The 22,207-nt window shown below is 42.6% G+C and overlaps 1 protein-coding gene across 3 annotated transcripts in view; it reads right to left on the bottom strand.

Annotated features, from left to right (window-relative positions):
* The window catches only part of PTH2R (parathyroid hormone 2 receptor), a 308,425-nt gene that overhangs the window by 144,724 nt on the left and 141,494 nt on the right, over positions 1 to 22,207 (bottom strand). For all 3 annotated transcript variants that reach the window (XM_072120997.1, XM_072120998.1, XM_072120999.1), the window contains 3 exons: positions 18,125 to 18,222; positions 13,988 to 14,174; positions 12,022 to 12,175 (listed from right to left, as the gene is read on the bottom strand). In XM_072120997.1, coding sequence (XP_071977098.1) covers positions 12,022 to 12,175; positions 13,988 to 14,174; positions 18,125 to 18,222 — 439 coding nt within the window. The remainder of the gene's footprint in view (positions 1 to 12,021; positions 12,176 to 13,987; positions 14,175 to 18,124; positions 18,223 to 22,207) is intronic.

Genomic DNA, 22,207 nt, shown 5'->3' with positions numbered 1-22,207 from the left:
AGCCAATCACAAATATGTAGAACAGAAGGTGGGCCAGTCCTTGAGCTCAAGGTACGAGGAAGCACAGACGTGTGGAGATGTAATAACGGTCAGGGCCAGTATATGTCATGTCCTTTACAGCCCACTGGGTGAATGTGCTTCTTGCCCAGCCACACCAACAACTTGAACAACTTGTCTAGCAGCTTCTCCTGCACCAATGTCTGCCGCCTCCTTCTCCACCACAAGTCTTAGTGCTTCTCCACCATACCACATGTGCAGGGCACAGCGTTGTCACGCAATTCTGCACCTAGTTTGCCTGGGCGAACAAAGTCACACAGGGTAGGAACTGCTCCAAGTCATGCAAAAAGAAATCAATGTGTGGCATTTTCCGTGACAACTGCAAATCGGAACCATGGTAACTGACAATGGGAGGAATATGGTGCCCGTGCTACAACAAGGAGGGAGGGTCCATGCGCCCTGCATGGCGCACATGTTCAATTTGGTTGTCAAAAGGTTCCTGAAGTCTTCCAACCATTTGCAAGACATTTTTAAAATGTCCAGGAAACTGTGCTTGCACTCAAGCATCCATTCTTACAAAGCCAAGCACACCCTCCTCGGAGTTGCAGCGGCTGAACAGCCTACCCCAACATAGGCTGATATGCGATGTTTCCACCCGTTGGAATTCCAGCCTATATATGTTAGACTGCCTGTATGAACAGTGAAAAGCCATTAATGATTTTTTGATGATGCAAGCGGACAGAAGTACTCCCATGTGTAACTTTGATGTCAGCCACTGGCAGCTCATGCGTTTTACCTCCCTAGTTGCTCAGGCCCTTTGAAGAGGCCACGTTATTTGTCAGTCGAAAAATTACGGGATGACTAGGGTCATTCCACTGCTTCATGTCCTGTAACAGATGCTGCAAAATCTGGCCGGTCGGGCACTACATCTGGCCACATGAGTCCAGTGGGGGCTGAACTGCAGAAGGAGGAGGACGACATTGGAGCACAAGCAGAGTCTGGTGAAAATAGTGTTTTTTCTACTCAGGTGACAGGAGAGGAGGAGCAGAAGCATCCGGAGGAGGTAGAAGACGAGGCAGATGACCCAGAAGCACAGTGGCAGTATACAGTGGAGATGGAGGCTGGGAGTCCCTCAGAGTCAATTGCGCAGATTGCCTGCAGCATGCTGCTTTGCCTAACTAGTGACAGCTGAATTGTCAACATCCGGCATAGGGATGACTTTTGGCTCTACTCCCTCTTGGACCCTCACTAGCAGTTCAAAATGGGTGCTTTTTTTCCAGATGCCAAGAGGGAGCAACAAGTGCTGTACTTTAGAGAAATACTGTGCAGACAGTTGGCCGTTGCCTATGTGCACCATTGTCCAACCTCTGTCAGGTCTGACCAGGGGATTCCTGGCAGTCATCACTCACGTACTACTGCAACGGCTGTTGTGGGAAGATGGGGGGGTAGGAGCAGTAGCAGCTCCATCAGCAGCAACTTAAGTCTGGAGTCCTTAATGAGCAGCTTCCTTCACCCGCCTAGTGATGAGGGTAGCTGCCACCAGCAGCAGGATATGGAGCAGACCCTGCACCAGCAGGTGGTGGCCTGCTTGGACAGCACTCTACCACCCCAGGTAGAGGATCCCTTGGATTACTGGGCAGCCAAACTTGATGTGTGGCCCCCAACTTGCGGAGTTTGCAGTAGAGAAGCTGTCCTGCCCAGCCCGGAGTGTGGCATCAGAGCGGGTGTTCAGTGCAGCGGGGGCCATCGTTACCCCAGGGAGAACCCACTTGTCCACCCTAAAGGCATTTGTCAAACTGAATCAGGCATGAATAGGCCAGGATTTCAACACACTAATGCCTTATGCATCAGATTAGATCAGACATGCCTCCAACCCTAAACATTGAGAAATGAGTCTGGATTCTAACTACCTGCTGCAGCCACTATTCTGATGCCGCCACCCGCCTGATGCCACATATCTGCTGCCAGTTGCTCCACCTGCCTCCCACCATCTTTGCTAGGGACTGGAATTGTCACTCACCTCCACACTCTGTCATTGTGCCACTTTTTGACCTCCTGCTGCTGCTGGCACCTCCACACTCTCATTGTTCCACACTGTGGCCTTCCATGTTGCTGCCACTACCAGAATTTGTCATTGTGCCATTCTCTGGCCTCATGCTGCTGCTACTGCTGCCGCCCACCTACACACTTTCATTGTGCCACTCTGTGGCCTACAATGTTGCTGCCACCTCCAGAATTTGTCATTGTGCCACTCTGACCTCCTGCCGCTGCCGCCACCTCCACACTCCTTCATTGTGCCACTCTGTGCTCTACCATGTTGCTGCCACCTCCAGAATTTGTTATTGTGCCACTCTGCGGCCTACTCATGCTGCTGCCAACTGACCGCTGTCTCCCTGGAACACCGTGTGTTTTCCATAATGCTGTTTTCACCCTCCACTACTCTATGACATTGCCATTATGTTTGGTTGTCCCCTTCTTTTCATCTGTCAGAAGGAATGAAAAGCTTCAGGATCAATGGTTAAAAGCAGGAGTGGATACAGAACACGGAGGACATGCAAATATCCCATTTACTTGTCATCTCTGCTTTTGATCAACTCCTGTTTGTTTTTGGCTTTAGCAATGCTGATGGATTGTTGACCAATTGAGAGTGGCCACTGACAGATGAAAAAAAAGGGCAAAATGATCAGTGACATCAATGCAAAATTACTGCCGAAACCCTCTCCACTCTTTTGGGGGTTTCTACATGTATCAGCTTTTAACAGAACAGGTTCTGTCGTAATCTATGGTATCATCTGATGTCAGTGTAAAAAGAGTGCACTCTTTGATATTATAGTGGGATCTTGGTCCTCAGCCCAGAACTTTTCGAGCTGGCACAAATGTTACCTTGTCAGACTGCATTCCCGCTTAACTTATTTGGTCAAGTTGGCCCCTGTAAGTGCCCATGGAATTGAAGAATGAAGCGATTCTAATAGCGGCGGCTGTCATGTGAGTGTCATACGAAAACACAGCATTGTTTGAAGACCAAACCACACTCCCTATGCATATTTGAACATGGCAGAACATTCTACAACACCCTACAGGTTCTCTGCAGCCAGGTAATACCTGTTTTTTTTTTTTTAATCAACTCTTTATTTTTGTATTTTTTCATAAAGAAAAGAACAATCATTTATATGCTGATTCGCAAGAAGCATACAAAAGTATTAAAAAATACTATTAACTCTTACATTTGCAAAATGTCAATAAACAATAAGAGGAACAAATAAAGAAAAAAGAATGGGAACAAAGTAACAATCGTCACATAAATAAAGCATTCCTTATGGCACAGCGTAAATGTGATAACATCTTAAATAATATAATCACTCCTAACGTTTAGGAAATCAATCTAGCGTTATATACGTCCCATTGAGTCCAGGTCTTCTCAAATTTATCTGTGGTATGACGAAGTACAGCCGTAATATATTCCATTGATCGGAGGTCCCTAAGACGTGCATACAAATCCAGTAAACATGGAGAAGTAGGGCGTCTCCAATTCAGAGAAATCAAGCACTTCGCTGCTGTTATTATGTGTAGGAACAACCTGGCACTCGGACCCCTGAGAGAGCTAGGATATAGATTCAGTATATAAATTTCGGGGTCCAGTGGGACTTGCACATTAAGGATCCCCCCAACAAGGGACCTAACCTCCAGCCAAAAATGTAGCAAGGCAGGGCAACTCCAGAAAATATGGAACAATGTAGCATCAGGTCCTCCACATCTCCAACATTTATTAGGAACAGATGGATAGAATTTGTGTAGGAGCTGGGGAGTACGATACCAATTTAGTAAGATTTTGAGTTGGTTCTCTTTATACAGGGTGCAGATAGACGATTGGCGTGACCGTGCCCAGACTCTCTGCCATTGTTCAGGGGCGAGTTGTTTACCCAACCACGATTCCCATTTACTCATATATGGGTGTGATACATTAGTACGTTCATTTAGAAGGGAATACAGACTGGAGATCAAGCCCTTGGTAGAAGGACCTTCAGAACATATCAACTCAAAGGGTTTGGGTCTAGGTGGGGTTTCCGCTCCCAGCAGAGATGAAATAAAATGTTTAATCTGATGGTAAGTGAAGTCCGCCCCCGCCAGGCATGGATATTTATCCACCAACTCCCCAAGAGTGAGTATCTTACGTGTAAGGGGGTTTAATAAAGTTCGAATTTGAAATGTACCTGCCTGAACCCAGGGTCTATAGCTACTAGTGAGACTATCTGGGAGGTGTGATGTAAAAAGAATTGGGGTAAGTAAGGATTGCAGAGGAGCTAATTGGAAACGTACCCTACATCTAAACCAGATATCTCGGGTAAATTGCATGTGACCTAACAAAGAGGATACTGTGCTGACAGGAGGTGGACCCCAAATTAGCGTGGCCGGATGTAGCGGGGCTAGCCAAAGTTTCTCCAGCTCTGTCCATCTATTATATGCCTGCATTGTGGACCATGAGGTGATATGTCGGAGATGAGTCGCCAGGTAATAAAGCTTAATATCAGGGAGGGCTAATCCTCCACTAGTAGTTCCTGCCGTTAGCACCGCTTTGGATATCCTGTGACTCCTACCTCCCCATACAAACCCCAAACACATTGATTGCAGTCTACCCAGGACTGCCATCGGGACCGCCACCGGAAGAGCCTCAAACAAATATAGCAATTTTGGCAAAATAGACATCTTCACGGCCGCTATACGACCCAACAAGGAAATATGTAGAGGCTGCCACTTAGTCAGAAGGTCCTGAATTTCCTTAATCATTGGTGGAAAGTTTGCTGCATATAGGGTCTTATATGTGCAAGTTATCCTGACCCCCAAGTACTTCAATGACTCTGTCTGCCATGCATATTTAAAAGAGCTCTTAAGGGTGTTTAGCTCCCCTGAGGAAATATTTATGGGAAGGGCTTCCGTTTTATTATTATTGATCTTATATCCCGAGAAGAGGCTGTATTTATCCAATAATTTGTGAAGATTTGGGAGACTTATTATAGGGTTTGTAAGTGTCAAAAGTACATCATCAGCGAAAAGAGAGATCTTAAATTGCTTATCCCTCACTCGTATCCCGGTCACATCAACTGATGAGCGAATGTATGCTGCCAACGGCTCTATACTCAATGCGTATAGCAGGGGGGAAAGTGGGCATCCCTGCCTGGTTCCGTTGCGGATTGCAAAAAACAAGGAGTTAGCATGGGGAAGACGTATTGCTGCACTAGGAATGGAGTAAAGCCCCTGTAGAGCCTGTAAGAACGGCCCCTTCATACCAAAGTGTCGTAGAGTCGCCATCATAAACCCCCAATCCAGGCGATCGAACGCCTTTTCAGCGTCTAAACTTAAAAGGAGAGCGCTCTCGTCTGTTTTTCTAATAACCTCAAGTAAATCAGCTATCCGCCGTGTATTATCCCCCGCCTGCCTGAAACGCACAAATCCTACCTGATCCTTGTGTATAAGGTGCGGGAGCCATTCCCCTAGTCTGTTCGCCAATATTTTAGTAAAGATCTTCAGATCGGAGTTCAATAAGGATATAGGGCGATAGCTGGTACAATCTAGGGGATCTTTTCCTGGTTTCGGGATTACCGTAATAAAAGATCGCAACATAGCCTCAGGGATTGGAGTGCCTGTCATAAAAGCATTAAATAGCTTGATCATATAAGGGGTCAGAATGTCCGTGTACGTTTTAAAATAGGCATATGGCAAGCCGTCAGGACCCGGTGATTTTCCATTTGGAAGGGCCTTAATTACTTCCCGTATTTCCTCCTCTGTAATCTCTTGGTTCAGTAATCCTAGAGCGGTAGAGGATAATTTGGGGAAGTTACATTCATTAAGGTATTGCTCCAGTGACTCCTTTCGGGCCTGGGAACCTGAGGAGGGACGGGTATGAAGATTATACAGATCATAATAATAAGCTTCAAATATTTGTGCTATCTTCTCAGGTTTATAGTGGGCAGTACCTGTATTATCCCTGAGGCTATGCGGGTTAGTTGCCACTGCCCTATCTTGGAGTTGGCGGGCTAGTAGGGTATGGGCCCTGTTACCATATTCATAGAAACGCTGGCGGGAGTATCGTAGCAGCTTTTCTGCCCCCACTAGATCTATCTCTCTTAATTGGGCCCGGGTGGCTAAGACTTTTTGCAAAGTCGTGAGCGATGGGTGGGCAACCAACTTGTTTTCCAATGTCCTAAGCTCCCGTACACATTGTTGTCGCACCGCCTCTACTGCTTTCTTTTTATAGGCGCCCTGGGATATAGCATATCCACAGTAAACTACTTTATGTGCTTCCCATAAGATAGGCAGTGAAGGGGCTGATGGGGAGTTATCGGCAAAGTATTGTAGTAAGGAAGTGCGTAAGGCTTCTTTGGTAACATTGTGGGATAGGAGGGTCTCATTGAGTCTCCAGTGGAGAGGTCGAGGGGGGGGATTTAGGAACGACAGTTCAGCCGTAACCGGTGCATGATCTGACCAGGATATTAGGCCTATATCGGCAAGGCGTAAACTGCGAAGGATCGAGATATCTCCCAAAAAAAGATCTATACGTGTATGTGTCTTATGTGGGGGTGAATAGTATGAGTATCCCCGGGCAGTGGGATTATCTACCCGCCATAGGTCGAAGAGGTCATGCCTACGTATCAATTTCCTGAAGCCCGATGAGAGTCTACACTGTTGTTGCGATGGAGGGACACCCTGTACGGACATACGGTCCCGGATCTCAGAGAATATTACATTAAAGTCTCCTCCTAATAATAGTGGTGTTGGTCGATATTGAGCTAAGTGGGACAGGACATTCGATAAAAATCCCAGCTGCCCAGAATTCGGAGAGTATACATTACATAAGACAAGCTGGCGTCCCCCAAGGGTCCCCTTCAGAATAATGAACCTCCCCTCAGGATCTGTATAGGTATCTAGTACTTGAAAAGGACAGGAGCGGGCTATTAGTATAGCCACTCCCAGCGTCTTTGTCGCTGCATTGGCCTGAAAGCTCTGAGGGTAACCCCTCCTGGCAAATCTAAACGAACCAGATGCCGTAAAGTGAGTTTCTTGCAAAAATGCTATATCTGGTTTAAGTCGCTTCAGCTCCTGCAGCAGCAACTGACGTTTAGTATTAGAGTTCAGCCCCTTAACATTTAAAGTAATAATCTTCACCATTAATTATGATATAAAACATAGCTAAGTGCAAGTCTATATATAAACATGACATGATGCGAAGAGTGCCAGGTTGATTCCCCCGCTCAGATGGTATCATATAACACTTATGAACGCTTATAGTGACGTTAACCTTAAGAACATTCAAAAAAAGAGTAACAATACAAATCTCAAACTTAACAAAAACAGAAGTGGTTTTAAGCCTTGGGCATCTTGTAGGAACATAAAAGTCCCCCAAAAGGTCCAAGGTATGGGTGATGCATCCATTCGTGTTATGATCCCGAATGCGGGGCCAACACAGAAGGAGGCAAACAAACCCAATTATGGGAAACGTGTCGGACATCAAAACCTCGACTCAACTCCTAAACAGTACCGACCACCACGGGCTAGCATCTTAAACTTGAAAAGGATACCGTAGGTAACAGGGAGCCACCGCCTAAAAAAAACAAAGAAAGAAGAAACCCCAAGTCACTGGAGTTGTTGCAGTGCCGTGTAACCCCTCTTCCTTTAACTTTTTGGACCTTTCGGTGCAGTGCGTGGGCGTGTGGAGGTCGAGGGGGATCCAGACGACTCCTTCTGCGCTGTTTTCTATTAGTGTTACGTTGCCAGGTCGGTGATAATGGCGGGTCCGGTGAAGGTAATCTCCATTCTGGGATCACTGGAATCTGCAGGTCCAAGGTAGTGCAAAAGTCAGTCAAATCGGCTGGAGAGCGTAATATGGCTGTTCTGCCATCCTTACGGGCCGTCAGGCTAAAAGGAAATCCCCATCTATAGGATATATCAGCTTTCCGCAGTGTCTCCAGTAGGGGGCGTAGTGTTCTCCTCCGCTGCAAAGTGACCCACGAGAGGTCTTGGAATAACTGAATCTGCGCACCCTTAAAATCAATATGTGGCCTGTTTCGTGCTTTAGCCATAATCTCCTCTTTCAGAAGGAAATCTGTAATGCAACAAATAATGTCTCTGGGGCGTCCAGAAACTGGCTTTGGCTTAAGTGCTCGGTGTGCTCTATCCATTTTGATAGGATCCTCTGGGTTCCTTCCCAGCAGGGATGAAAACAGGAGATTGAGAACCTCTGGGACATTTTCGACATTCTGTGCTTCCGGAACTCCCCGGACTCTGATGTTGTTTCTGCGACCTCGATTATCAAGGTCTTCCACATGCGACTGTAGATCTTGAATTTTCTCTGATTGCTCTAAGAGGCGGGAGTGGAGAGTGTTCACTACTCTTCTAGAGGAAGCATGGTCATCTTCTAGTTGGTCCACCCTGTTAGCTATTGCTGTTAGGTCTTGTCGCATTTCAGCTATAGCCGACCTGCATGTGTCCTTAACTTCAAGTATCAGCGCCTGAAAATCCTGTTTAGTGGGTAACTGATGCACATGTGACCACCAGTCTGCAGGCGGATGTCGCTGTGGACCTGATAGTGAAGATTGATGCGATTCTGGAGACCAGTCTCCGGGACCCAGTTGGGGTCTTAAGGCAGGGGGTGTATTAGCATAATCCATATCTTCCAATTCCCTATTAGAGGGACTCTGTGTATGGTAGTATTGTGGCCTCTGTGGAAGAGGGGAAGCTGCAGTAAGGTCAGATGATAAGGCCTGGTGACTAGGGCTTGGCTGCAGGCATGTAGCTCCTGCTGGTGTGGCTAGGTCAATGAGCAGGGGCAGCTCCCCTGTATGACCCCCCTCAGATAGGGATAAAGAGCTCTGGGCCGGAGGGTGTACCTTAGGAGGGCCGTTCTCCCACTGCCCTCTGCTGTCTCTGGCTGCTCCCCGCTTCTCCCTCTGGTCTCCGGGGTGCAGGGCCGCTGTGACAGGTGGAGGCGGATCCTCTGTGCCCGCGTGTAGCGGAGCCTCTGCGCTCGGCGCCATCTTGGGTCCGGCGCGTGTCTCCCGGACCACATACTCGTCCAGTGTGCGGGGAGCAGGAGTGCCGGAGCGGTCCGGCGAGGCTCCCTGTGCCTTGCCACGGCGGCGGTTCCCCATGTGGCGGCGGTTCAGGGCCACTGTGGGTGCTTTTTAAGCAGAAAAAAGGCCCGGGTGGACGGAGCTCCTGTCTCAGACGTCCGTCCTGGTCTGCATCCGGACACGCCCCCATACCTGTTTTTTTTTAACGTGATCTGACATAATTCAATTCGGGTGAAAATGAATTTTGTCTGAAAATTTGGTGAACCAGGGAAATGAAATTTTTTTAATAATTTGCCCATCTCGAGTCATGTTCCATTATTTTAGCTATTTAGGTTCTACACTGTTTCAACTGTGCTTTGAAGAAATGTATTTTGTAATGCCATTGTATTTTTTGAGCAGCTTTTTGGAAGACCCTGTTTGATAGACTCCAAAATGACTTTATTTATGTTTTTTAACGCAATTTGATTATTTTGTGCAATGTGGTATTATTTGATCAAAGAAAGAGGTCCAGGAGGCATTTTTGGAACATGACTAGCATTTAGGCTTGATATGGGAGTGGAAAATCCCAATGCAGCTTGAAATGCTTATTGGGTTCCAAAAATAGCAGTACTTTGAGCAGATTATAGGCACCTACTGCTGTCAACATCATCATCCCACTGAGCAACTACAGGTTATTGCCACCAGAGCTCCCTGCTACATTACAGTGTCAGTTAAAAGGGATTCTTGAAATCAGAGAAAGAAGTATGTCCATCTGGTCCACAGGGAGAATTATTGAATTTTTCATTAAGAACCATCTGCCCTTATGGATTTAACAAGTCCCTTGAAAGAGTCTAACATGCCTACCTCTCATATTCTTGGTATTTTATGATTTGTAAGACCTCTCTATCTACTAATATTTGCCCTTTCACTTATTGTGGGGCCAGCATATCATATATTTAATTGGGGGGTGGAGCATATGAAATAATTCACCATGGGCGGCAGCATATCAAGTAATTTACCGGGGGGGAGGGGGGATAGCAGCATATGAAATAATTCACCGTGGGGGGCAGCATATCAAGTAATTTTTCCCGGGGGGGGGCAGTATGTGAAATAATTTATTGTGGGGGTGGGCAGCATATGAAATAATTCACTGTGGGGAGACAGCATATCAAATAATTCACTGGGGGGGGCAGGATATCAGATAATTCATCATGGGGGGCAGCATATCAAATAATTCACTGCGGGGGGACAGCATATCAAATAAATTTATTATTAGTATTCCAGTTTTCATTCTAGTATATTAAATTCTTAATGCTTCACGGTGTACTATTACGGCATGGAGTTGTTAAGCATTTATCAAGAGGAATCACATTTATCAAATATGCGGGTTAACCCTTTATTCATAGCTGGCAAAGCCGCTGGTGGTAGTCAAAAGATAGCAGCAAGTGGACACCCCCTTCTTTGTTTCAATCATTGCTCCCCATGACGTCATCAGGGGCAACAATCCATTGCGGTGACAGCCTGGGGTCTTTACAAGGCCTGAGGCTGTTTATTCCTGCTGATCTATTACAATGTACGATTTGCATATTGTAATAGATGATATGGAAAATCCCCATACAGTGCCATAATGTATTATGGCAGTATATGATAGGATCAATCAGACAACTTAGGGTTAAAGTACCCTAGAGGGTCTGAAAAGTAGAAAAAAATATATAAAAAAGGGAAAAAATAAAAATAAAACCTAAAAGATCAAATCACCCTCTTTCCCTAGAACTAATTAAAAAATAAACAAGTAAAATCATAAACATGTAAGGTATCACCTCATTCCAAAATGTCTGATTTATCAAAATGTAATAACGGTTATTCACAGTGTTGGACCCTGTCCAAAACGCCACTTCTTCACAATTTTGCAACATATAAAAAATGTAACAAAACGTGACCAAAAGGTTGTACCGTCCTGAACAGTGTCCCGTACAGTAACAATGGTAGCAAAGAAAACGTCGGCTCATCTCGCAAAAAATTACACCTCACACAGCTCCGTACACCAAAGAATGAAAAAACACTTTTTTTTTCGTAATGAGGTTTTCATATTTTAAAAATGTATTAAAGCGCAATAAAACCTGTATACATTTAGTTTCTCTGTGATTGTACTGAAGCGAAGACTGAAGTATTATTTAGAGTTCATATGGAAAACAAGAAAATGGCCTAAATGCGTGTACAATTCATTGGGAGGCCCCAATATTAAATTATTAATGGGGGGCAGTATATAAAATAATTTACAAAGGAACTTAGTGCCGTGATTCACTGAGATTGTGAATTGTGCGGCCGACACCCTGCATGTGTCACTTACACACTCAGTATCACCGGAGTTCACCTTCTTCTTTTTTTGGTGTATGTTAGTTCAATGGATTAGAAACTATTTGAATGTTAAATCCTGCGAGTCTCAATCAGTCGGATCATCCGATGGCCCGTCCCCGATTTCTTTAGCATGAAACTCGAAGTAGCTGCACCCAAATCTGATCGAGTGCGACACAATCCCCTGCTAAATACCTGTCCCAGAGCCGCAAATCCCAAAAACGTCGGGAAGTCTGACAAAAATGCAATCTGTGGACCCTTGGTAAATAAGCCCCAATATTTTTCTAAATACATAAGGAAGTACAGAACTTCTGCGTTCTCTCTGACATAAATCCTTGATATGTATTGAGAAGCCTGACATTTCAGACAGAAGATACGACATGGGAATTGTTTCATAGTTACTAGGCTTTAAAAGATAATTGTCCAGCCATAGGCCAATGCTGTTGCCAGTGATTTACTAAGCAGTCACAATTCTATCACAAGAGCTACAATGGTATGTTCAGGAAGCACAAACAAAAAAGTAACAAAGAAATTGCAACTTTACAAATGTAGCTTTACTGCTGTATTTTCCAATAGTACTGTTAGTACAACTATTATTATAATTATTCAAATAAATGTAACTTACCCCAACCTATTAGTGTAAAGCCCCATAAGTATTTTGTGTCTGAAAAGAATGCTACAAATATCAAGCTGTGCAGGTAGAGACCTTCAACCAGGATCCAATAGTAATTTGTTGCCAAAAAATAAATAAACAATACAACAGCAATCTTACATCCAACCTAAAATAAAAAAAGAACACCAAAGTAAAACACAACATGTAGGATACTTTAATTTTATCATGCAATTCCACAACAATAGCCACAAGAATAAGCCAGTTTTCTTGTGCCAAAAAGAAAAAATGAAATAATTCAAGCCATGCATGTCAAAATACTAGAGAAAAAAAATACAGATTTTTACATTGCTACAATATCTCTACTTTTAGAAAGTGGGCATTAAAGTAAATGTTTAACACATTGCAAATATATTAAGTTTAGTAAAATTTAGTAAGCAAGAGCATAATTTTATTACAGAAATGTTGGTTATAAAACTTATTTTCATGAAAAAACTTAACTGTTAGCTTCATCTTAAGACTTAAGACCATAATTTATTTCAGACTTTAATAAATATGAGATTCGTAATAGAGGGATATTTACTCCTGCCTTGAAAAAGTAGCAATTCTTGGCTCACTGCCAGGAATTGCAACTATTTTTAACCTTATGCCACCTCCACGTCAAGTGGGTGTAGAGGGACATGAAGGGGGTTGTTCCTAGTTAGAGTGGGGTGGTGAGGGGCATTTTGCCCCACTGGCTATAGCCTGTACCAGGAACAGGACCAGGTTAAAGCACAATTCTACACTAGTCAATACCTGGTGTACAGGAAACGGAATCACAAACCTAAATGTCAGTATTCAGTCTTAACAAAGACAAATATTATGTTAAAATGCGTATAGGCAGCCAGAGAAAGCAAAAGTTGTTCTGACATTTCTTACACATTGTGAGATGCATATGCTGTTTCATTACCATGTAAGGTTTTTGATTATAGTTTATAAATGCAATACAAGTTTATGATTATGGGTTTTGGTTAAATATTCAATATTTATGCCATATTTAACATTTACATACATTACACAGGTGAGATTAAATATACAAAATGTACTTTTTAAATGATCCAAAATTTAATTGATCCTCTAGAGCCACAGTTTGGCAGAACAAGGCAAATAATGATTAGAAAGAATTGCTATAAAGCAATGACTTTGAGTTTCTGTACTAACATGTAATTCAGAAGAACAGACACAGTAGCAGTATTTATCAAGAGACTTCTGGTATGAGAATTAATTTTATTTGACTAGTTTTTATTCTTTCTTTATATTTGTTAAATGGCAAATGATATCCGTCTCCCAAGTACATTTTTCAAGGTTCCAATCAATATAGAAAAGGGACGTGTTGATAATGTAAAGCTTACCATAGACACAAAGATTGAGCTATGACAAGCTATCTATTTTGTTTTTTGAAATCACAAATCATGGTGTTTTGTCTCCATAATGTGAGGCGCTGTGGGAGGGAGTGAATAGAATATACAGCACGCAGTAGGCGTGCATTACTAGAAATAACCTGAGTGCCGGAGCGTCCTGTGTCATATGCATCACTTTATATGGCCACCATATTTTCCAGGTTTACTACAGGCAACTTGTATTAAATCACTAATTGAAGGACATTGTCATTTTGTTTTTAAATAAATGTGATAGGTTTTTAAAGTCATGTAATGGAGTACTTTTCCCAGGAGACCACTGAGGTTCATAAAAAATCTTATCTGGATTATTACAAGCCTTTTTTTTTAATGAAAACTCACATAAAGACTTTATGCAAAAATGATTGCTAATAACCTATTAATATTAGTTTTAAAGCAGTGATTTAAATGCTACATCAAAAAGAGGCTAAAAGACAACTAATCACAATATATGCAAATAATAATTTTCATGTTTATTTCAGATATTTTTGTGTTATAAAATATTATTGTTTTAAACATATTTTATATAAAATGTATTGACTTACATATTGGGATTTATCAAGAACTGGAGTCACCATGATACTCCTAATGTCACCCATGAGCATAGCATCTAATTCCTTTACTCCTATATGAGTGTGAACCACTTTGTCCTTAATGAAAATGCTGGCAGCTCTCAGCATAAACGAGACAAATAAATGCATGTGAATGTAGTTCCTGGTACAGTGCAATCTCCTGCAAAAAGGTATATTTACATCAGTTCTTTTAAAATGTAACCTCGTACATTCTACAAACACCCACCATAAAATCATTCAGGATGAGTCAAAGCAGATGATAGATTGTTTAGCAAGATGAAAAAAATCAATTACAGCTAATAAACTGAAATAAAAAGGAAACCTCATATTATATTGAATTCCTCCTCACAAATTAGTATCCAGACACAGTTCAAAACTTTCATTTTTAGAAATGTAGGTACAGTAGTGAAAAACTTTATATTCTTGTCACATGTAAGGGCTACAAAGTCTAGAAAATTGGCCACTGAATTACTGAAGACTGAAGCATGATTTATATTATTGCTTAGTAAAATCAGGGTGTGAAAATATTGCCGTAACCTATGCAATATACTGAGAAGCTGAAACAAAATTCCATATGCTATCAAATTGATGAAAAAACATGTTTGCAATATTTTCGTGTGGGAGCTATAGAATCTGAATTAAACCCTTAAGGACACATGACTGAGCCTGATCATACATAGCTGGTTCATTGCTATGATAGCTGTAAGTTATCCGTAGGTAGGGAGGTTTTAATTCACGGAGGCTCCTTTTGGAGACGAGGCCTGATTCAGAAGCGGCAAAATTTCAAAATACTTCAAATACTATATGTACTGTATAAATACCATATGTACAAAAAATGTAGAACTATAATGATAACATCATAATCTTTCCTTAGAACTGAAATAAAAATAAATTTAGTGAACATGTTAAAGAGAACCCGTCAGGCAAAATTACCCCCCTAAAGTAAATATATTTTCATAAACTGGCATTAGAGAGCATTGCTTCTATCCCTTCATTGTCCCTCTACATGCCTGTAGACCTAAGAAATGAGGCCCTAAAGCTGTATGCAAATGACCTGTGAAATGTCCAATGAGTCATTAGCCTATTCAAGCTGTCCAGCTTATTCATGAGTGGGAGGCACAGCCACACCCCCAGTGCTTGACTGACAGCCTGTATAATGATGTAAGGCTGTATAATGATGTGCTTGCTGGTGGCCACGCCCCCTGCATCCTGTGTGTGTGTATAGGAGAGATATAACAGCTCCAGGATGCAGCCATGTTATAGCAGAACATGTCAGGCACTTGTGTAGATGATGTCTGTGTCTGTGTTAGGAGGATGCAGCATGTCAGCAGATACAGCACACACTAGCAATGCTTTACTATATATTATACACAAACATGAGCAGGGGGAGGAGAGGGGAGGGGGAACAGGGGTGACATCACTGCCTCTGACCATATGACAAGCCTCATTTACATAATAAAGTATAGATGATTTTGCAATGATTAATGTATGAATTGACTAGATAAAGGCTGGGATGGGATCCTTGTGAGCTGCTCCAACAGGTAGTGGTGACAGAGATAGTGACAGAGACCGGATGACAGGTGTCCTTTAATGGTTATGGGTGAACCCATAACCATTTCACAACACATACATGTTTTTGGATAAGAAGTTATCTTAAGGTCATAGAGGTAACAATGAAAACATTGCTGTCTCCCACAAAAAATTACCTCAGATAGACAAGTGTGAAAGTATGAAAAATTGTGGTTATAATAGAATATCTTTAATATCTCATAAATCATAAACCCAAATAAATCAGGGGATGTGTAATTTGGAGCTCACAGTGAAAGCTAGAAAAAAAGCGCCCCCACAAAATGCAATTTTTTTTTTTGTCAATTCCAGTGTGTTGAATTTGTCTGATGACATTTACATTAAATCTAAAGGAGGGGACATAGCAATTTCACTGTGAAAAGTCTGAAGTGAATTTATACAGCAACCATGGCTGCAGCCAAAACCATCTAATGTTTTGTGTAGCTTTAGGGATCTTGCATAAAACTGTATAGGAAATTGCAACTAGCTCACAGCCGCCACTGATTTTGTCACCATTAATGTGCAGAGTGTACCAGGTTATTGAAGACCGGTGCACAGTCTTCAAGAACCTGGCACACCCTGCAGGTGCCAATCATGCTTAAACTGAGTGCACCATTTGTTTAAGGGGCGTGTACCACAATTATGTCAGACTTTTGAAATAAATGTGGCACCCAGTGTGAATCGGCCCCAGAATGCTTCTTTTGGTTCAGAGCTTTGTGTCAGGGCGGATCTAGTACAGATGTGAGACAAAACTTGCGCAAACACTTCCTATGTTCAAACTACTGTTCAAAACTAGTGCAGCAAGTTAAATAAAGGTGACACAATGTGCTTCAGTGGGCTGTGAATCTGCCGAGTACCTGAACCTCAAAATATAGAATATACCGTATATACTCAAGTATAAGTCGACTCGGAAATAAGCCAAGTCACCTAATCTTACCACAAAAAATTAGGAAAACTTATTAACATGAGTATAAGCCTAGGGTGGGAAATTAATTGGTCACAGCATCCCAAGTATATAGCCTGCAAGCCCCCTGTAGTGTATAGCCTGCTAGCCCCCTGTTGTTTATAGCCTGCCTGCCCCCTGTTGTGTATAGCCTGCCTGCCCCCTGTAGTATATAGCCTGTCTGCCCCCTGTGTAGTATATAGCCAGCCCCCCTTTAGTATATAGCCAGCCAGCCCCAAGTAGTGTATAGCCTTCTCGTAAAAAAAATTACCATTCCAACACCCTGGTAGGCTCCTTTTTTATCTTCATGAGCGCAGGTGCAGTCTTCAGGTCTGCGACAGCTCTGTGGGCAGTGCCTTTTCTTTCTTAATGTGCGCCAGTTGCAGGTCTGCAACAGCTCCGTGAGCACAGCCTGGCCAGCGCACAAATGGAATGTCAGCAGCAGCTGACATCACTGTTGTGAGATGGTCGGGCCGTGCGCACATAGCTGTTAAGGACCTCCAGCGGGCGCACATGAAGAAAGAAGAAGTGCAGCCCACGGAGCTGTCATGGACCCAGAGCCCGCCACCACGCACAAGAAGATAGAAATGGAGCCATCCGGGGAGTCAGAATGGTGAGTTTATTTTTTTATATTCCCGAGTATAATAAGTAGGAAATTTTCAGGAAAACTAGGCTTATACCTGAGTATATTTTATTTCTCTATGGATTTGCTGTGCAGCCAGGCACCTTGTATGGAAATAGGCAGGGCCCACTGTTTTTGCCTATTGTTTGTGACCCAGATTTTACATATGGCCATGTGCATGTAGCCTTAAGCTATTATTTAACTGCACTTAGAGGGAGTTTACCACCACCACAAGCATTATTATCTGTTGGCCGCAAAGGTCTGATCATAATGTATCATTGTTCCAACCTATATATCATCCGATATAGAGTTTCCAATAACCTATGGCATGTTCATTTAAAAATACCTTAGACAGCAATATGAATATATCAAGTCCTTTTCAATCAATTATTTTTCATAACCTGGCTCCCTGCCAGCAGTGTGTGTTAGTCCTGAGGAAAAGGGGTGGGTGGGCAGTTCAAACAGCATGAGTCATAGTCACCTAAATCCCTTCCTAAGAGAGGAGGAGGGGAAGAAGGATTGAGGAAAAAGTGACTTGTGCCGTTTGAAGTGCTCCCACACAGGACTCTCCACACACTGCAGGCAGGGAGCCAGGTAATGTAGAATAATTGATTGAAAACCACTGCATTTATTCATATTGCTGAATTTTTTAATTGAACATAGCTGTATGACATAGGCTATTGGAACCTGTCTTCCCTATAGAAGATACATCTGAAATGTCATTGCTCTATCACTATTAAGAAAACAGTCAAACCAATGATTTACACGGGAATTGAAGAACTTGAATTTGACCAGGCTGAGTAGTTGAAATAGACAAAATGATTTCTTTTTTAATGCAAAGCAAGAGTAACTTAGTGACTGCATGAAAACATTACCACAGTTGCAGGTCAAACAAATAAACAAACAAATAAAATGGAATCCATGACATTCATAAAGTTATGTTAGATTTGTCGTCATCACATCTACAAACAGTCCTTACCTGAAATAACCAATGATGAAAATAGCAATGGCTAAGGAACAAAAGGAAATGGAGTATCCCACTGTGTACATGACATAAAGCCGTTCAAAAAACTCTCTCTGTGATGAGAAAGAGATATTATTACTGTGTATTCTGTATCAATATATATATATCTTTGTATTTATAATGTTTTTATTCTTCTTATGCTTTGTTTTAATTTTATGGGTAAAATGGAATATACAGTTATTTTTTTTCTTTCTTTCAAATTATCTTTATTTTATTTTACAATTTTGCATAAAATATAAACACTTAGCTTAAAATAGACAGAAAAAAGATATTCAATTCAAAGAAAATACTGGGTTCCTCTCCTGGTGAAATAATATTTCACAAACATGAATCCATATTTCATCAGATCCCACACATTCTGAAACATACCCTAGCCACATGAACTCAATCTAGGCCATAGATCTACACAAATGGAAAAAAATGGTAGAGAAGAAATAAAAAAGTATTGATCAATAAAGTAAGGGTGCTAAAATAGTGTGCTAAATATAAGTTTTTTTTATTATACAACTTATTTGTAAAAAGATATTTAGTTTTAGTGCCACAACTTTTTTAAGATTGGGTACAACTGTTTGAGAACTGTTTTTGCTGGTACTATTTTCAGTTAGATGTAGAAATGAGCAGACTTGAGGTTTCCCTTCAGGTTCGGTAGGGTCCTGTGTGACCCGAACATATTGCCAGATTGGCAATAGAGAGGTTCCACATAGAGAAGCAGATGCAACAAATGGCCAGCCAGGGCTCACTGCCATGGATAAACTAGTGCAATTGTCCACTGTGTCTTTTTGCTTCTATTTATGTCTGTATGTCCAGAGTTCATTTTTTTTTGTATCACTCATTTTTATTATAATCCAAAAAGAAACAGAGTTAACATAGTATAGGACACGCAGGTCCATCAAATAATATGTTGAGTTCACAATATATTTCTGAGCATGAATAATTACATCTTTTTACATATGCAGGTTCATCGGATTTTTTGACATTAGATCGCCTGGTAGATGTAATAAAACGAAAGATTATTCTTGAAGCAAGTTATCGTTTGAGCGTGTCTATTTGTACCCATGCAACAGTGCTGGGTAGATAACATATTTAAAACACATTTACTACAAAGTTCTAACATATGATGAAAATGTGGACTGGTCAGTGTAAAATAAATGCAAACCTATAGGTCTGTGTATAGGAGGGTAAGGGAAAGGAGGGGAGGTATAGGACATGAGGAGAAGGATGTAAGGGAGCAGGTCAGGCACGAGTCACGAGTATGTCAAAAACTCGGGGGAGTGTTTGAAAGTCAGCCATGGGGCCCATATTAATGAGTGGTCTGCGGCTTTGTTGTGAGATACCGCTGTGGCCTCTTCCAGACTATGTAGTAGGGAAATTTCCCCAAACCAATCAGATACACGTGGGGTACTTGTAGATTTCCATAATCTTGGAATAAGAGCACGTGCTGCTATTAGCATGTAACCCATAAGTGATCTCTTAGCCTTAGTCACCGAGATAGGGAGTATTGACAGTAAGAGAACTGCCGGTTCGTTTTCTAGATTAATATTTGTCAGGTCCAAGATTAGTTTGCGCACTAATTTCCAGAAAGGTTGCAATTTAGGACACCCCCACCATATATGAGTCATGGTACCTGGGGCTGAGAGACATCGCCAGCATCTATCTGGGCAGGATGGATATATCTTGTGTAGTTTACTGGGGACCCAGTACCATCTTGAGAGCACTTTGTAATTGGTTTCTTGCGCCTTACTTGAAATAGAGAGTTTGTGGCACAGCTCATATGCCTTGAGCCACTCATCCGTAGTGTATGTCTTGCTGCATTCACTTTCCCAGTTCGCAATAAAGGGTGGGTTAGAGGAACCCCACTTGTCTAATAGGAGGTTGTATATCACAGATATGGCATGTGGAGTCTCTGTATTAGATGTGCATAGGGTCTCGAAAGGTGTTATGCTTCGGTGCAAATTTGTCTTGTTTTTAATACTACGGTAGAAGTGATCTACTTGTTTGTACTCCCATTGTAATCGAGGGGTGAGATCTATCTGTGGTGATATAGTTTCTAGAGATTTAAGTGACTCAAAGTCCAGGAGGTTTTGAAAGCGAAGTGGGACTGATGTTCTTAGAGGGCGCAAAAAATCTTTGGAGATTCCAGGGGGAAAGTCCGGGTTCCCTGTCACTGGGGTAAGGGGGCCGTCAGGTGTAAATAGTGTCGTCTGCTCCGTGAATCTTTTTAACGTCTTCAGTACTTGGGACGCTGTATAAGGTAGGGCTTGTAAGGAATGATTGTGCGTGTTAAACGTGGTTAGCCAAGGTATGGCAGATAAGGGGACAGGTGATAGATGGTCTTCTAAGCTCACCCAGAGTTTGTTTTTGCTGTGGTGGAACCAGTCCAGAATTCTGGCCGCTGTAGCTGCCAAGAAGTAGCCCTTGTAGTCGGGCAAGCCCAGACCACCTTGTAGTTTTCTGCGTATCAAAGTCTGTCTGGCAACTCTGGGTCGGGACTGTGCCCACAAGAATCGACTTAAGAGGCTGTTGAGTTTATTAAAAAATACTTTCGGGATGGAGAGGGGGATGGTTTGGAATAGGTAGAGTAGTTTGGGTAATATTGTCATTTTTATGCATCCTACCCTTCCCAACCATGATATCTTTTTGCTGGTCCATTTGGTAAGGTCTACTTTAAGTTTTTCTAGTAGGGGTGTATAGTTTAGTTGAAATGTCTTGCTTAGGTCAGCAGGGATACGAATTCCCAAGTAAGTTATGGCGTCTGTCTTCCAGGTGAATGGGTAATTAGCCGCGAGGGTTTGGGCAATTTTAGCTCCCAGATGCACTCCCATAGCTACGCTTTTAGACATATTTATTTTGTGATTGCTAAAGTGCCCAAATGTGTTGAGCGTCTCCATTAGGGGCGGCAGAGAAGTTTTTGGGTCTGTTAAGTAGAGGAGAACATCATCCGCAAAGGCTGAACATTTGTATTCAGAGGGGCCTACTTGTATTCCTTTAATGTCTGTACGTTTCCTGATTGCTACTAGTAGGTGTTCTATGACTAGGGCATAGAGTAGTGGGGATAGAGGGCACCCTTGCCTAGTACCATTACTGATTGTAAAAGAGGGCGACAGAGTTCCATTGATCCTTATGTTGGCTTGAGGTGTCTTATAGAGGGCTTGGATACGGGAAAGCATGCGTGGTCCTAGCCCTATTTGCTTTAGAGTTGCCCAGAGGAACCCCCAGTCCACCCGATCAAAGGCCTTCTCGGCGTCCAGGGAAAGCGCTAAGAAGGGCATGGATACTTGTGAGGCATGCTGTATTAGGGAAAAGGTCTTGAGGGTGTTATCCCTCGCTTCTCTGGTTGGGATGAAGCCGACCTGATCGAGATGGACAAGGGGGCCCACCACACGAGCCATTCTAACTGCTATCAATTTGGCGAAAATTTTGGCGTCTGAGTTAATGAGTGAAATAGGTCTGTAACTAGGACAGAGCTGGGGGTCTTTCCCTTCTTTAGGTATGACAGTTATGTGGGCATGTAAAAATGAGTGATGAAAATGGCTTTCAGCTGAAATGGAGTTAAAAACCTCCGTAAGTGAAGGAGATAAATCCTGGAGTAAAGATTTATAGAAAGCGGCCGTGTAGCCATCCGGTCCCGGACTTTTACCTGCAGGGAGGGCCTTGATGGTTTCCTGGATTTCTTCAGGTGTGAAAGGGGACTCTAGTAATATTTTGTCTCTGTCTTTAAGCATAGGTAATGCCGTCTCCTGTATGTATTGTGAGAGTGTGTGCTGGGGCTGCGGAGGGGGGAAGGACTGAGAGGGTAGAGGGAGGTTATATAGAGAACTGTAGTATTTAGTAAATGCCTCTGCTATATCCTCAGTTTTGTGGACGGTTTTACCCATTGCGTTTTTTATTGAGGGGATGTAGGTCGAGGTTTTCCTATCTCTAAGTGCCCTGGCTAACAGTCTACCTGGCTTATTTCCCCACTCGTATAATGAACGGGAGCATAGAAGTTTGAGTCTCTGTTGTTTGGCTTCTAGATGGGCATTAATTTCCTGCCGGGTT

The sequence above is a fragment of the Engystomops pustulosus genome, chromosome 8 (genome assembly GCF_040894005.1).
Source record: "Engystomops pustulosus chromosome 8, aEngPut4.maternal, whole genome shotgun sequence".
Taxonomy (NCBI): domain Eukaryota; kingdom Metazoa; phylum Chordata; class Amphibia; order Anura; family Leptodactylidae; genus Engystomops; species Engystomops pustulosus.
The sequence above is the reverse complement of the archived record's forward strand: the minus strand, read 5'-3'. Positions and strand labels throughout refer to the sequence as shown.